A 17,068-nucleotide genomic window follows, 5' to 3' on the forward strand; every position below is an offset into this window, starting at 1 on the left:
TAAATGCTGACTTTGACAGACGTTTGGTGCCGGGTAGGTTAGGTCATTGCTGCCCTGTTGTTATGCCACACTTGTCACACGGTGACGTCTTTCTCCTTACATTTTTCTACATTTATTCATCAATGCGCTGACAGTGGAGGTTCATTAACAAGCATGGACTCCCACAAAAAAAGCGGCTTATGTAGGCCTAAAATATCATTAACTGGTTAAGGTCAATATTACTTATCATAGAGAAAATGATTGATAATACATTCTGAACTCTTTTGCCTTATGAGCATTTCTCCCAAAACAACTCTATTATTCTATAGTAAACAGTATATGCGAGTGTAGACATGTGTGTATGTGAAGGGGAAGAGAAGCAGATGGGGGAGACAACCACAGTGTGTGCATGTGGGGTTTTGAGCCACTCAGCAGAGCGAAACATCTGTGTGTGGATCCACCTGCATGCAATCATCTTCACACACACACACACACACACACACACAACATCCGCGCTTATCTGTCAGTAAGCACAAAGAAACCAATCTACTTATCCAATACCACACTTAAACGCCAAAATTACTCTTCCATTTCAATCCTGAGCCGCCGCACACATGCCCATATATTCAGGATCGGGTGTCAAGAGTGTTTGTGAGTCACAGATCTTGAATGCTCATGGTCTTGGCAGAGGTTACGGCCAGATAGCATCAAATGAAAGTTAGACGCACGCACAAATGCGCAGTTGGAACAGTCCTCTATGTGAGTAACTGCAAAAGCTGAGCTGAGAAGTCAGTTATCGAGTGCCTGCGGTAGGACAAAGTAGAAGCCAACCGATTGCGCAGATGCCAGCCAAGTCTGCTCTTAAAGTCTCTTCTGCATCTGACACCGAAACTCATTTTCCTCTCCAGTGTCTCGGGGCGTTGCTGCGTTTCAAATAGATGAACGGAGATACTCTCAAACAGTCACTTGCACCGCATCGCTGTCTCAGAACGTCAATGGCATGAGAGTACAACTCTCGTTATTACTCACAGCAGAAGAGAAAGTTGACAGCTCCCTACAGCTGCTCTGTCTTCCGGGAGATGCAAGAGTGCTGCACGCTTGTACAATGTTAAATAAAATGAGAGGAACTCGGAGGCAAGTGCAGTTAGAGTTGGTGATTAGCATCAGTCTCTCAAGAGCGGATCATAGGAGTTCTAATCACAAAGCCACAGAGAGACCCTGAAATAGAATGAAGTGAAACAGGGCCACTTAGTGTGTGGAGGGGGTCCGGTAGCTAATAGTTGTGCAGGTATGAAATGAACCAGGGAGATTGTGTATCTATGAGAGTGAGAGTTAGAGAGTGAGGGAGTGAAAAACATCCACAGCAGCACACACACCAGCAGTATGCCTGCATGTGTGTGTGTGTGTGTGTGTGTGTGTGTTGTGCAGGTTGTGGGGCAGCTGTGTGTGCATATGCAGTGTTAGGAGAGTGCTGGGGGGAGACCACCTACACTTCCACCTGCTCTGCCTTTTAGAGGGGCCTCTTCAATCACAAGGCTGGGGTCATTATGGATGCGAGCCTCTCGCCGCCAGGCATTGTTTAGCTATTTCTGTCCTCGCGCTTTACAGTGAAACATCGAGCAAAAGCCCCATTAAAACCTGCGCTTCAAAACACGGGCAGCCACGACAGGAAACATCAGGTCTTGCACATCAGACTCTCCTTTTTTTTCTCTCATGTGGAAAACACGATCCTGCATAGTGCTTTCTGAGGCAACGACTGAACTATATGTTCCTTAAGATTGTTCCACCAGCGAGTGTGTTTCATTTTTAGGATGGCGCTCGTGCAGCTCTGCAAAGATGCAGCACAACAAACTTCTCTTTATTATGGAGGTAGAAAACGAGGACACCTCTGACTTTGCCCAGACTGACACGGTGATGAGTAATGACAAAGCAGTGAACTGTTTGACAGGCACTGTGAAGATGACTAAGTCCAAACTTTCAGAGTGAGATATGAAGGGGGAAGATGTTGTTTGTTCTTGACTTCAGGGAAAACTAGTTGAAGTTTTTTTTCCCCCCTGTGTTTTGGTCCACATTAAACCGACCACGTTATATTAGGCTCCTTGAGAGGGTTTGGTTTGGTAATTCTGTGTTACACATAATTGTAAGATTAAAGGAATAGTTTGGTAAACATGTATATAATATGTGTAATTTGCTTTCTTGCTGAGAGTTAAATGAGAAGAATGACACCACTCTCATAGCTCGGTTAGCTAAACGGGGGAAACATCTCACAAAATCTACCTACAAGCACCAAAAAAAGCTCACTAATAAATAAAGTTATATCTTGTTGGTTTAATCAGTACAAGAACCAAAGAGTTTTAAGTGTTTTCTTAACGTTGTGACTGCCTCAAAACCTCTCAGATTTGGTCCGATACCGTCTCTGTTTGAAACATTAGTAAACAACTCTGCCATGCAAACAATTAAGCAGTAATTTGTGACCAAACGAGACTCTTTAATTGCCCATAGAGAGTCTATATTTGGAGCAGAGCTTCCTAAATGCACTACTTAAGGTAAACTACATTAAATGTGAGGTGATTAGTGCGCCACATAACAGACCACAAACTGCTAATTGCGCTGCCTGTGGTTGTCTCTGCTTGCCTCCACCCAACAGAAGCTGCAGACTGCTCTTAATGCTAACCTCGGCATCTATTCTGCACGAGATCATTGTCCGGGGCGCAGAACACGCAAACAATAATTTTCAGCCGAGGCGAGATGCGAAAAAACATGTCTGATAACAGGCCGAGCTGAGGCACAGGGGCACTATGGGGTGTGTGTGTGTGTGTGTGTGTGTGTGTGTGTGTGTCTGTTCAGTTCAAGCTGGTGCACCAGCAAAAGTGCATTTACATGTGTGAGTAAGAGTGTGACTGTGAGCGAGAGTGGAGCGCACTGTCTGTGTTTGTGTGAGGAGGGGTGAGCGGATGAAATATGTGGGTGTTTGTGGGGGAGTTGGATGATTTTTACAGGCACTGATTCACTCGAGGGCGTCCGTGTCCAGGCTTGTTTAAGACGTGCCGGGTCCCAGGCGTCGGGAATGGCGCTCGGTTACAGGATCACGCAAAGGCTCCCCGAGGCTTAACAGGAGTTGCCGACGCAGACTAAGTCAGAGAATCTGTGGTCTTTTATGTTGACAGAAAAAAAAAAAAAACTTGCATGTGAGTGTTTGCCCCCAGAAACTGCTGGCACTGCACCTTTTCTCCAAACTATCCCTCAACCTGAGGGACCGACACAAGCAGAGCAAAAGCACATGTGTGTCATATGATTGATTGTGTTGCTGTTTGTTTATATTACTTAATGAGGTGTTAGGGTGTGTGTGTGTGTGACTTGATACTTACTCACTCCGCTGTCATCGGCCCGAACTTTGCATCTCTTCGTCTTTGTCGAACCAGTGACGTCATTCCCGTCAAGGTCATGACCTTCCTATCATTCATATCCCCCCTGGAGGGATTCCCTGGTCTGGCTTTACCTACGGTATGACGTCCTGGCGTCTGGCACTGCAAAGTTTCCGCCGTGTTTGTTTGGACTCTGACTAGGAGAGAAACCAGGAAATGGACCAGACACCGAGGATAAGACTCAACACAGACAAGAAACAACTGCTGACGGGCAAAGAGAGAAAGGGGAGTTTTGCAGAGCATATGCGATTGTTCACACACACACACAGATTTCTGATAAAGGAGATTTTATTGGTTATCAAAGAGATGTGGGTGCAGTGGGAGCAGAAATGATTGAGCAGCTGCTTTCAAAATCTACCAAAGAGGGAAATAACTGCTCGGGTTGATGATCTACGTTATTCTAAAAAAACTCCTGCTCCACGGAGGCTGACATGGCAATACTCTGGAGGCATTTTGTTTTAATAAAAGCCAAAGCCATGTTTTGACCATGTGGCAGATGAAGAACCAAGAGGAAACACACACACACACACACACACACACACACACACACACAGAGACACACATAGCTGAGCGGCTGTGGCTGTGTGACTGAGCCAAAACCATAACTGAGAAGACCCACTCAAAGGAAATCTCAAAGTAGCTTGGCAGACGGCAAACACACTGGGATCAAATGTGTGTAGACTTCGCTGGAGAGGAGGAATTGCAGTTTTGTTTTTTTTTATTTGCCACTTCAAGACTATGTGGATAAAGTGTCAGCTATCTCAAATCCCTGCATCTCTTTGCCCTCCTCCCCTGAGATGCACACACACACACACACACACACACACACACACACACACACACACACTCCCGCATAGAGGAAAGATCTGGAGCCAATTGTTCTCTCATGCCACAACACTCTCACCCCCGCATTCCCCTCTGCTACGCTAAATGTCCTCTTGTGCTACAGGCTCGCTGGCTTTTAACTTATAACCCTGAAATGGGCAAGATCATTAAGAGCGCATTCTGCATTCATTACCGCGATTGCACGTTCCTGCACTACAGACCGATAAACAGAGAAAGAGGGACGGAAGGAGGAGGAGAGGACAGACGGCAAAACGGGGTCGAATGGAGCCGTAAGACACAGCCAGACATGTCGACCTCTGGCGCTGACATCGGTGACCCACACTCTTGACTGACTAACACTTGTCCTATCACTTCTGCAGGACATGGCCCACCGCCTGCGAGCGAGGCTGCCCCCCCGAAGCTCCGGTCAGCTACCTGACTAACAGCTCCTAAAGGGCAGTTTCAGGTTCACTGAGCAGGATGGACACGGGACCCTTACGAAGGAGATCTCAGAGTCCCGTCTGTTAGCACGGCCATGGACAGCGCTGTGCGTGAGACGATGAGGCTGCCCAACAGGCTTTTTTTACCCCCGCGCCTCCTTTTATCATAAAGAAGTGAGCAAGAGGTTGTGACAAGGCTGATTCACACAGAAGTCTTCTGGGGGACGTGAAAGACAAGTTGCCCTTTTTTTGACTCCAAAATGATGAGAGGATTTGACTTTGCTGGGAAAAACAGCAAAAAAAATGAAATGTAGTTTGGTGTCAGCATGGATTTCATGGCACATACCCGTTGAGAGCGAAGATGAACAATTTAAACATTTCACTGACATATCATGTTAAATGTGTCTCCAAATGATAGATGTATAGATTTTCCACTACAGCCCATTTGGATTTCGCCGCTTCACTGCCGCGAGCATGGGCGTAGGCGCAGTCTTTTTCCCTCCAACTATCTCTTCACACAAGATCTTTTTTTAATTTGCTTTGGCAGTGTTTTGAGTCTTACATGTGTCCATCACTGTGTCTGATATATTATGATTCCAGTCCAGCAATTTGTCAAACCCGCGTTGAAATTGTGTTAATCAGTCCTATTTATACATACATAAAAAAATGAATAAAAATGTAACCAGACAGAGAGTCGAAAGACACACTAGTGGCTCTGTGAGGCTGTACTTAGGCACAGTGGTGCTCGAGCTAAAGGCTAACTTCAGCATGCTAACGTGCTCAAAATGACAAGATGAGGGTGGCTGTATTTTCACGTTTGTCATAAAGATATTGCTTTGAGATATTAGGGGACGGGTAAAGCAGTCAAGAGAAGGGTCCAAATAAAATATTAATAGGGCTGGGGAGGGCATTTTTTAAATGAAATACAGGATTCAGCTCACCTCCCCTCTCCAATAATTTATGTACAGTCCCTATCTTGCTGATGGTCACCATCTTAGTTTAGTGTGAAAACAAAGTACAGTTGAGGCTGATGGGACTGTAATTACTTTTTCAGGTCTTTGGTCATAAACCAAAGTATTGGACAAATTAAAATTTTGACCTGATGATGGCGCTAGACGAAAACTTAAGGGATCAACCTGAGGGGGAAATAAAATGACCAAATGGCATGGCAATCCATCCAATAGTTGTTAAACATTTCACTAAAAACCACAAATGTGAACCTCATGGCGGCGCTAGACAAAAACTCAGGGGATCACCAAAGTGATTAAATATCATCCTCTGGGGACCATGAATGTCTCTACAGAATTTCATGGCAATCGTTCCAATAGTTTCGATATTTTATTCCGGATATATTGCAGTGGACCGATAGCCTGGGAACCAGACTAATCTGCGAGCTCATGTTTTATTTACTCTGGCGGAAACGTCCAGCTCCCGTTCAGACAGATTTCCATCCGACCTGGCCCAGGTCGGGCCAATCCCAACCGTTCATCTAAAATGGGGCTGGTTTGATATGATGACTGACAGAGGAGCGCCGTTAGCTGCCGCTGATGTGGAGTGTTCTGAACCGCGTCAGTATTAAGAACTGGATGGTAGTTAATGTCACGTACAAATGTTAAGTGTTGGCTTCTAAATCATGTCATGCCAAACATCTGTGTATTTTGTTGAACTAGAAGCCATATGAATTGGATGTTGGAACTGGCTACCTAGCCTAGCAGCCTACCGCTACATCACACGTTCCATTGCTCTGATTGGTTGTAGCGTCCAGAGGCATTTTGGTCAGCGCTCTTTGATAACGCCCCTTGGAAATCGAAAGGGAACTGAGAGGTCCCAGACTAATTTGCATTTGCGAGCTGGTCTGACGATGCCAGGCTAGTGGACCGACTGACCAAAAGACCAACCAACAGCCTGACATTGCCATCCCTAGAGCCATGCTGCTAGCGTAGCTAAAAATAAATCCTATTAGACACTCATGAGTCAAGTAAAAATCTAATCAAATCCCATAAAACATGATCTCTTCTATAATTATTCTATTAGTTTGAAAACAAGCACCAGTACAGTTAGGACATGGTCTTTCACTTCAACACAATTCCAGTTCCTCTACAATACTAAGGCAGATTGCGAGACCTTAAAGATGCTATTACATTGATGCTGTCACGCAATATTAGATGCGCTGATGCATGTCAGGCTTGGAGCTCATGAACTTCAGATTAGTGGCACACAAAGGTTAAATGAGAGTAACATCAGCAGGCTAAGTGTTAATAGATCAACATCGTCTGTTTGGGATTAATAGAGTGGAGTGGAGGAAAACACCATCAGGCCATCATGTGATGTTGACAAGGATGATGATGATGATGTAAATGATGATGGATCCCTCTATTAATAGACCTGGCAATAAAGTGACCACAGTCACAAAGGAGAACAGCAACGCTATGGATGAGAGGCCCCATTATGTCCAAATGAAGGAGTCAGCCGCTCTGTCAAGAGGGCACTTTACAAACAAACCTCATTTGACTGAGCATGTCTTTCTCTTTCCCCTTGCCCGCCCGCTAACCCACACTCTTTTCTGCTGAGTGGGTGTTTGGAGGAGTTGTGAAGGTCAGGGGAAAGACTCTGAAGTGAGGAGCGAGCTCGGGGCTCTGACCTCTGATTGGCCCCGGCTGCCCTAGCTGCTCTGAGTCACGGAGATGGAGCCGTCGCGCCGACCGAAAGGGCCCCGGTGTTTTGGAGAGGCAGACGACAAGTAGGCTAGGCTGCCCGGCTCTGACAAAAGGAGAGTTGTGCGGAGGTGGCGAGGCACAATGGGACGGTTTGAGAGGAGGAGGTGAGGAGAGCTCAATCCCCACCATAAGCACCTTATTGTGAAAGCCTGCTTTGTTAAAAGTCAGAATCTATAGGGTGAAGAAATTAAGGGGATTTTCCTGTGTGTAGGAAATGGCTGATAAGTGAGGAGGGAAAAGATGCACTTAATTCCTTGTGGTTGTGCACTAATATTGACACACATCATAAACTATTTCCTACTTGTTTTGGGAGCCACTAAAGTCCATTCTACATTATTTATTATGGGAGTCTCTACTACATTTTTCCGCAGTGGAGATGTGGGAGACAATGGATAAACGATTGCACTGAAAGAAATGTGTCTTTCTTATCTACTCCCTTCATGCAGATGTTCACATCGTGGTCATGAAAAATTCGACACTCATGAATACTCCACCCTAAGCAATATACGTGCTTGTTCACACGCACTCACACTTTGCTTAATTTTCGGTAAACAGCTTCCCTTCACCCTCAGGCCTTGCCTTTCCCAAACTCACCCAGGAACAAGAGCAGGTAACACTCAGTTGGTTTTGGCACTCGTCCATGTGATCCCGACTGTTAAAACCGAGTCTGTTGCCAAGCAGCTCGTCCTGCCCTGGAACTCTTTGAAAGTTTGCCCAAAAAATATGCATAAAAAACATCAACACAAAAATCCTGGAGCAGTTTTTGCCGATAAGTAGGACTTCTGTAGAAAAAAGCAGAACTCAGAGGAAGGAATTTCTGTCCTTGAGTATGCAGAACAACTCTAAATCTAAACAGACTAAACAGAGATGTGACTAATCAAGATGTGACTAAGACGTCGGCCACATTTTTTTGGTTTTCGCAAAAGCTGAAACCTGATAACTGAAGTGTTCAGCTAATCACCACATGTCGTTGTTTTAGAGCCGAATCCGCCCCAAAAAAATTCACAGCACTGCTGTTTATAAATGATGGGGTGATTAATAGAGATTGTTCAGGACAAAAACAATGTCGCATATTAATCTATAACACGTCGTACATCTGTCTCAACGTTCACACATTTGTCTCTCCCACTGGTTGGGTAACATGAGTGTTTTTGACTAACATTTGGCACGATGGCACGGTGCCACCTCACGAGTGTTCCCGTAAACACTCACCACTCTGGACCCTATACTGTTGCGCTTTGCCAAAATGTCACTGGGACTGTGGTCAACCTCCACCGCAACGCTGAATAAAACTTAAACCCAAGCAGAGCGGAGCGGAGCAAGGCAGCAGCAGAAACAGGCAGCTGCACAGAGAATAGAATTTATAAGGGAGGTGGCAAAGTGGAGACACAACACTGCCAGGAACTGTTGTTTTCCCCTGTTTATTCATATTCCCATGGATACTGACAAAAAGGCATTGAATTAAAATAGTCGCTCTGAATACCAGAGAATTACCTGAGATGAGGCCATTATGATGAGGCATGGAGACCCTAAAAGTGGTGATTTCAGACTTTCCAAGTCACGTCAAGAAGATGGTAAACAGTTGTATTCTCCTTTCTGTGACATTTTGATGTAGCTGTTGCGTAACTTCTGTCCTAACAGGAGTATTCCCTTTAGGCCTAAACCTGATAACAGGGTCTGTCTAAGCAAATATATTTGTATGTGCTTTTTACAACGAGTACATGTTGTTACAGGGTAGTTATGGCTGTTCCCTGCCAAAGGGAAAACCTGTTGAAAGACGTGATCCAGCCCCCTTCTCCAGCGCAGGTTGGATACACACAAGCTGACATTCTGTGGATGAAATGGCAAAGGTTAAATAATCAAAGGTGGGGCTGCACTTGTTTTGAAATATTCAAATATGATTATAGTCTTGTTTAATTTGGCAGTTTTCTGGGTTTCATTCTGTCATCTAGACCAGTGGTTCCCACCCAGGGGTTAAACGTGTACCCCAGGGGATACGTGGAAAGCTCAAATAATGAACCAAAAATAAGTAATTGTGACTGATAATTTGTGAAATATATTTGTATCCGTATTTGTATGAAAACCCCAAGTAGGTTCACAAATGGGTGTGACACTGATCCTGAGTGAACCGACAGTAAGTCCGTTGTCGCCACATGTTGCAACTGCCACGCAGTGAAAACTAGTTGGCGGGCGAGCAGAGAAGTTGAAATAGTTGGCTGAGCGTAATGGATACACGGTTGAAATGGTTAAAGCAGCGGATGAGCAGTTAGCATAGCTGAAGGTAAGGATTACACAGTTGACATTGTTAGCTAGAAGTGACAGATAAACAGTTGAAATAGCTAAATGTGATAGATGAATGGTTGGAACATTCAGCTTCTGCCACTCCTAGTGGATGCAGTACAAATGCAAACTTGACCAAATCAGCCTAGACTGACCGTTCCAACGCTGTGAAAATGTGATTGCGACAATATTAACTTTTGTAAAAATGAATAGTGTTAAATAGCATCCAGTTTGTAATCCGTTCATAAGAACATATTTGGAACGTGACAGTGGGGATGAAGGGGTACGCCTGATCCAGACTGACTGATCATCTGTCGCTTTCTATATTGCATTATTCAGCTGTATAATATGTAATCTATTCTGGCCTCTCCAGCTGACACCTGTAAACAAAACACTTGTTATTGATGTGTTTCCCGGTATACACGACATGTTGAACATGATCAGAGATTCATCCCTCAGGTGCAGCCAGAGGATTTAGCGCCTGCCGAAGCAAAGCATCCGACCTGACTTGTTTTGTCTGTGCAGGGATACGGGATACATTGGTGCAGGGAGGTATTTGTGTTAGTGTGGGCGTTGGAAGAATTACAAACAGGAGACAAAGGTTCCCTTCTTCACGGCCGAAACAGGTGCACTATTGAGGAATCACATTTCCTTTCTCTGCGCACCGTGCTCTTAAGAGAGAGAACCACAACACTTCTACCTGTAGACAGCAAAACCAAAATCAAAGGTAATCTTTGTGAAACCGGCCTTGCAGGTCAACAGTCTAACTCACGGAACATGGCCCTTCCCGCTTGAGATAATTGACAATGTTCCCTCTCTATTCGGGATCAAAGCAGAGTTGACGCTTCAAGAAACGTGTCCAACATCAGCAGTGCCTCACGAACCTGTCGGGATACCGAAGGAGGAAGTGTTTGTGCCGTCACTGATCACAGACTCCGTTTGCTGCCTCAGTGGTGTGTGTCACTAAACATGGAGGCATCCAGGCATTTTGAATCAATCTGATTTTAATGTCGGCATCAATGACATAAAAAGACTCCTACGGTGAGCTCTAGGGTGTTTCCTAACACAGCTCCTTTTAAAGGATCTGTCCTGGTCAGTGAAACACAGATGGACGCTCACTGCTCCTCCCTGCTGAGACAGAAAGCCCCCAACTCACTCTCATGGATGGGGTTTATACAGGAGCAGCACTGCTGCTGGAATGAGCCCCCCCCCCCCCCCCCCCTCGGTGGGCGTGGCTTCCCGGTTCTCCCGGAGAGGAACTGCTGCGTCATGATGCCCATATAAGGCATCAGGACTTCCTCCACAGGATGGATCATAATAAACAGAACAGTTGTCCGGCGTTTGATATAGGCTGTAATTCCTATGTAAGGGACCCAACACCAGGCTGAAGACGAACTGATCTGTGTTCGGTGTAACGCTGGTTTCATGAGACGAACTCTGACAAAAAAAAGGCGCTTTCTGTTAACAATGTAGCGCATGTGCGAATGCAGTGAGAGCAGTGATTTGACCCGACAAAGTACTCTCACTTCTTCGCTTACGCAACCACCGCTTGTTCAACCTATAAACGCGCAAAAAGAAGCGGCGTAAATGAAGTGGGCTCTTCTATTTCTGACACCGGTCTCCGCTGCGATGCCTCCTCGGTGCGCTCTCTTGCCTACAGGCTTGTTTACAGTCGCCTCTTCCCGGCATCAGCGTCACATGACGTCGCTCTCGCTGGGCGTGGAGGCAGCGCTGCCGGCCAATCGCGGCGCTTCACTGCCCCGGCAGCAAGCGTGTGTCTATGCCTATATAAAAAGGCACGAAGAGACCGGTCCGCACACACCTCAACAAGCACCGAGACCAGCACGCCAGCCAGTAGGGATTCCGAGTTGTAACTTTTCCTTCAACAATCGGACACTGGAAGAGACTTTTAGCAGCTGACACTGAGCAGCGCACACCTTTTTTTTTTTGGTCGGACCCTGGACTTTCACTCTTTCTCTTTTTGGAGTGATCCTCGATTCCCTTGTGATTTTGGGACGCTGTAGAAGAGAGCCGACGGGCGCATGTTCTCTGTTGACACTGACATTTGTTGATTATCCAGAGACTGCGTTTCTGTGAGCAGCTGGTAAGCTTACTGTCCCTACGACTTTATGTCTACAAAGATGGAACAGCCTTTTTATCATGACGACTCTTTCCTGTCGGCTTACGGCCACTCAGATGCAGCCATGCACGACTACAAGCTGCTGAAGCAGAATATGAATTTGAACTTGACAGAGCCCTATCGCAACCTGAAATCACAGCTGCGAGCCGAGGCAGACCATTACCAAGGGGGGCAGCAAGACGTGGGGTCCCTGAAGCTCGCATCCCCCGAGCTGGAGAGGCTCATCATCCAAAACAGTAACGGCGTGATCACCACTCCCACCCCGGGCCAGTACTTCTACAACCGGGGCATCACCGATGAGCAGGAGGGGTTCGCCGAGGGGTTTGTGAAAGCCCTGGACGAGCTGCACAAGATGAACCAGATGCCCCCTCCTAACGTGTCCATCGGAGCCGGTGGAGTTACGACGTGTTCGGCGGCGGCCTCTAGTGTCTTCGGCTCCGCCTTGCAGCCCGAGCCTCCCATCTACACAACACTGAACGCCTACTGCCCGAACACAAGCCTCTCTTCCGCATCCAGCTACCCCACAGCCACCATCAGCTACCTGCCGCCGCACCAGCAGAGCCACCCGCAGACCTCGACGCACGGCGCGCACCCGTTCCAGCACACTCTCCACGGCTCCGGGCTCCATCCGCAGCGGCTCGTCGCTCTGAAAGAGGAACCCCAGACCGTGCCGGACCTCCTCAGCAGCGACGGCTCGCCCCCAATGTCCCCGATCGACCTGGAGACCCAGGAGAGGATCAAGGCGGAGCGCAAGAGGCTGAGGAACCGGCTCGCGGCGACCAAATGCCGGAGGCGCAAGCTGGAGCGCATCGCCCGGCTGGAGGACAAGGTGAAAGGTCTGAAGAACGACAACGCGGGGCTCTCCAACACGGCATCGGTGCTCCGGGACCAAGTCGCCCAGCTCAAACAGAAGGTCCTGACGCACGTGAGCAGCGGCTGTCAGCTGATGCTCACGAGCAAGATGGAAGCATTCTAAGCGAGAGACTTCTAACTGACTGAAAAGTGATAACACTGGAGTCAAGTTCTGCACACGCAGCACTGGGACACCGGCCGGTGTGTTGTCTGCACTGACAGCATCACAGGGCCGAGGGCGACGTGTAGACAACTCTTTTAGGCTATTTAGGGTGAAAAGACTGATTGAAATGGTACTTCCGGATGCTGGACATCGCTCAGAGGACCATTCAACCCTAGACACCATAGGGGCAGCATCCAGACTGAGCAGACACTGAGCAACACGGCGGGCACAGGCCCAGAAGTCGGGTTTACTAATGGTAGAAAATGGGAAATGATTATTGTATTTCTTTGTACCTTTTTTTTTTTTTTTTTTTTTTTTGCAACTGATATTGTCATGCAATGCTGCATTTATTCATTGTGTAAATTATTTTTGTTCGTCCGGTTGATCCAGACAAACTAATGATGTCCAATGTTTACACTGTCTTCTTTTTTTTTTTTTTTTTTTTATTATTATTATTTGTGATGTGTATTTAAGTAAAGTGTCTTGAAATGAAACGGAAACTGACTGACTGGAGTGTTTGTTTTACATACATTTATTTCACTGGAGAGACGCGGCACACATGTAAACATGCAGGAAAGAGTGGGGAGGACGAGCGAGGTTCCTTTCCTACCATATTGTTAACCATAACAGTTTCTATGGGTCCCGGTGAGGAACCCCTACACAAGCACATTCTGGTTTCGGTGTTTTTACGCACAGAGCGTAGCACCGCGTACGTAGGCCTTTCCTAATTACGCACGGGCATGTCCATATACGGGCATGTTGGTGAATACTTCGTCATATGGGAGGACTTCTGGGAACCCCCGCCCAGGTAATGCAGCCAGATTTGATCTCAATCCTCCCCCCCCCCCCCCCCTTCTATTGCATCGATAAGGTCTGCGAGCTCCTCCATGAGGCTGGCGGAATTTCCTCTCTTTAGACTAACATGTCACACACAGCGCAGCCTTGTTATCAGGTAGAGGGTTAAAAGTTTGTCCGTCTTGCCGAGGGACACCAGGAAGTAGGTGAAAACCTCGGCGATGCGGCGTTTGCGGTCCTTCAACACAACGTCCTTTTGTCCAAAGCTGCCGGTGCCACTCACGGCGCGAAAGCCGCAATCGAGGTGTCAGTGTAATTGAAAGCTCGCACACGAGTGGAAGTGACGGTGGCTTCGGGAATGTCGGGGGCGTCTCAAAGATGGCACGCCGCTTGGCAGAGCGGTGGGCGAGAGTCGGCGTCCCGGGAACATCTGTGTGGATGGATGGATGGATGGATGGAGGTGCGCCAAGGACAACATTCTGGTGGGACGCGTCAGAGGCCAAATATGTGCGGCACCGGAGGCGCAAAAGATGGATGCAGGGAGGGGAGGGAAAGTCCCGCGTTAAGTACGATGTGAGTGAGTCACGAAGCATTAGCCAGGGGGGGGTCACTAAATGTTTTCACGGGCCTCAGATGCGCCAAACAGAGATGATAATGATAATATGAGGGGAGGGGGGGGGTGGGGGTGGGGGTGACGGAGGGGAGACTAATTGCTCACCATACTGACTTAGGGGGCCGTTCGGAGCCCCCGCAGGACAATCTGCGGAGTTAAAAACAGTCAGTGCTTTTTGTGACCGTTGGCCCGAGAGAGACGCTGGTCTCAGGGAAGCTGCAGGGGGGATTTCTGTTAAAGCAGCCCGTGACGTACGAGTCAACAAGACGGCCGGCCCAGGACCGAGAGACGTCTCTCAGTACTCACGAAAACCACTTCAAACGAGCCTAGGAGAGAAGGCTGCGGTCTGTGAGCGCACTCTCACCTCGAGCTGTTTTGGAGAGGAAGTTTTGAACCTCTTTTTATCCGACACCTCCATTTAAATAGCCTAATTTCCATCAATAACAACCCCCCCCCCCCCTCCCCCCTCCTATTTCGTTATTTTTTTCTTGCCATGGACGTGGAAACAGAACCAGGCACGCCCACACAAGTTCTCCTTTTATGTGACTTTTTTGTTTTTATCAAAAAAGAAAAAAAAAAAAAAATATATATATATATATATATCAGGGGATGTACGTTATTTTTTAAGCTCAGTGCCTGTTTTTGTTTCAACAGTTTCAAGCATGTATGATAAGAATCAATAACAGTGTCACTGTGGCCCAGAAGGAAGTTTCATTTCCCGTGAAATATTCATGAATACAATAATATGAGAGTGTCACCAGAGTCAAAACCAATAACATCTCTGTTCCACTGTTATTTCACTCGATGTTTTTCTGCTGCTCGCTCCTACTCAAAGGAATACTTTCAAATAGTCTCCATTCACGCACACAGCAGAGGCCTACATATTACACACACACTCCCAAAGCACACACACACACACACACACACACACACACACACACACACACACACACACACACACAAGCCAATTGAAGCCATGCTGGCTCTCCACACGCCTCGGCCCACAACCCACACTGAGTGTCTGTGGGAACATCTGTGATGCGAACGGTGACGTATGAAGAGCTCTGGGTGGGTTTGATTTTCTATTTTTTCTTTTTTTTCCCTCTCCACGAGCCCCCTTCCCCTCCCACAGACAGACAGAGGCCCGGCTCTCTCACTCATTCTCTCCCTCTCTCCTCCGGTCTTCTGTTCTTCTTCTTCTTCTCGAGAACCATGAATATTCCTCCCACCTGTACCATCTGAGGCTCTTACAGAAGTTGGATGACAAGTTGCGTCACTCAGACGGCTAATTTTGGGGGGGGGGGTTTGCCATGAGACCTAGTTTGAGGAAGGTTTGCTGCTATCATAAAAACCATATTGAAGTAGGGTTATACATTCTGTTGTGTGTGTTAAGGCTATATAATCTGTATTTGTTTTCACTTTGAAGCCTACAGCCAGGTTCTTTATTTTAAAGCTCTCTTATGATGATAATGGGGGGGGGGTTCTTATACATGAAACACATCATGTCCCATGAATTCAACACAATCATGCACCAGTGGCAGTAATGTATCAGGGCATCTCAGATGAGGCCAGTAGTTTGGCTGGGAGGCGAGACAAAGCTGCCGGACCTACTGGACATTGGGACTGAATATACAGCAAACAGAGCGCTGGCGTTTACATTTGTTGAAACGTGGTCACCTTCCAGTGTGTGTTGGTGTGTTAACACTACAGCAGCCCCGGAGAGCAGGTCTATAGATTCACACATACTGCACAGCCTGAACCCGTCAGTGAATCACAGTGCAGTTTGAAGGGTCTTGGTAGTCGCACGTCGCCATCTAGTGGAGTAACTCTTGAGCAGCAGACAAGAGAGATTTAGCACCAATTATAGCTGTCCTACTTTCAAAGGCTCCCTTTGCTATGATCATGAACACACACACACACTGACAAACTATTTATCAGCAAGTAAAGGGCACATTTTGGTTACTAAAGGAAGATGTGTGTGTGGGGGAGGTATGTTAAGCCCACAAAGAATTCATCCAACTTCTACTTTATATAATGACTTCTTGATACTGGCCTGCAGGACACTTGTTATGTGTTTATTTTTCGGAATGTAACCTGAATGAGCGACTCAGTGAAGTTTTGGTCTGCAGTAGGTGCACAAGTGTGTTGTTGTCATCGGAGCTGGGTGTGATAATTCAAGTTCAAATGAGTCCCCCTGTTGCGTCAATACTTCATGTCAGTCTGCTGGTTTACTGTGGAGAGATGGGATGATGTTTTTCAACAGCTCTCTGTTACACAGGGAGAGTGCATTCATCATTTATATTTATAACTGCAAACCTGCCTGTCTGCACAGCTTATAGGATTACAATACATTATGTATTTCATTTCAATAAGGGACTGTATGAAAATTAGGAGGGAAGGAGGGGGGTTAGAAAAGAGGGGGAGGCTTATGTACTTCTTTTTTTCCTGGAGGCAATGTAGTCTGACTTTTGTCTCACACCAGATTTGTATATAAATATATATATTTTTCTTTTAATTGCTAAAAACAAATGCATTTGTAATGTAATTAATGTAACTGTTATTACATTAACATATTAAGGTTCAGGTTGGGGTAAGTCCAAAGGTCCAAATTAAATATTCACAATGCTGTGGAGGGTCTTGTGTGAAACATAAGGTCCAACCCCACTCCCCCCACCCTAACAATTTTCATACAGTCCCTAAAGTACTGTGTGGTATTCTCCATACTGTATTGTGTATATAGCATTGTACTGTATATTCCCTCTTTGATGTGAGGGTAATCCACAGACAGAGGACGTGAATAAGACACACAAAGGCATTAGTCACCACTCAGATGCACCAT

The 17,068-nt window shown here is 46.6% G+C and overlaps 1 protein-coding gene across 2 annotated transcripts; it reads left to right on the forward strand.

The window, feature by feature from the left end:
* Positions 1-11,499: 11,499 nt before the first annotated feature.
* junbb (JunB proto-oncogene, AP-1 transcription factor subunit b) lies at positions 11,500-13,314 on the forward strand. 2 transcript variants are annotated; one of them, XM_070922723.1, is made up of 2 exons: positions 11,500-11,770; positions 11,863-13,314. In XM_070922723.1, the coding sequence occupies exon 2, from the start codon at positions 11,871-11,873 to the stop codon at positions 12,780-12,782; it is 912 nt and encodes a 303-aa protein (XP_070778824.1). In that variant the 5' UTR covers positions 11,500-11,770; positions 11,863-11,870; the 3' UTR covers positions 12,783-13,314. The 2 variants fall into 2 exon arrangements, with proteins under 2 accessions (XP_070778824.1, XP_070778823.1); XM_070922722.1 differs by having other exon boundaries at positions 11,500-13,314.
* Positions 13,315-17,068: the final 3,754 nt, after the last annotated feature.

The sequence above is a fragment of the Enoplosus armatus genome, chromosome 17, assembly GCF_043641665.1.
Source record: "Enoplosus armatus isolate fEnoArm2 chromosome 17, fEnoArm2.hap1, whole genome shotgun sequence".
Taxonomy (NCBI): Eukaryota; Metazoa; Chordata; class Actinopteri; order Centrarchiformes; family Enoplosidae; genus Enoplosus; species Enoplosus armatus.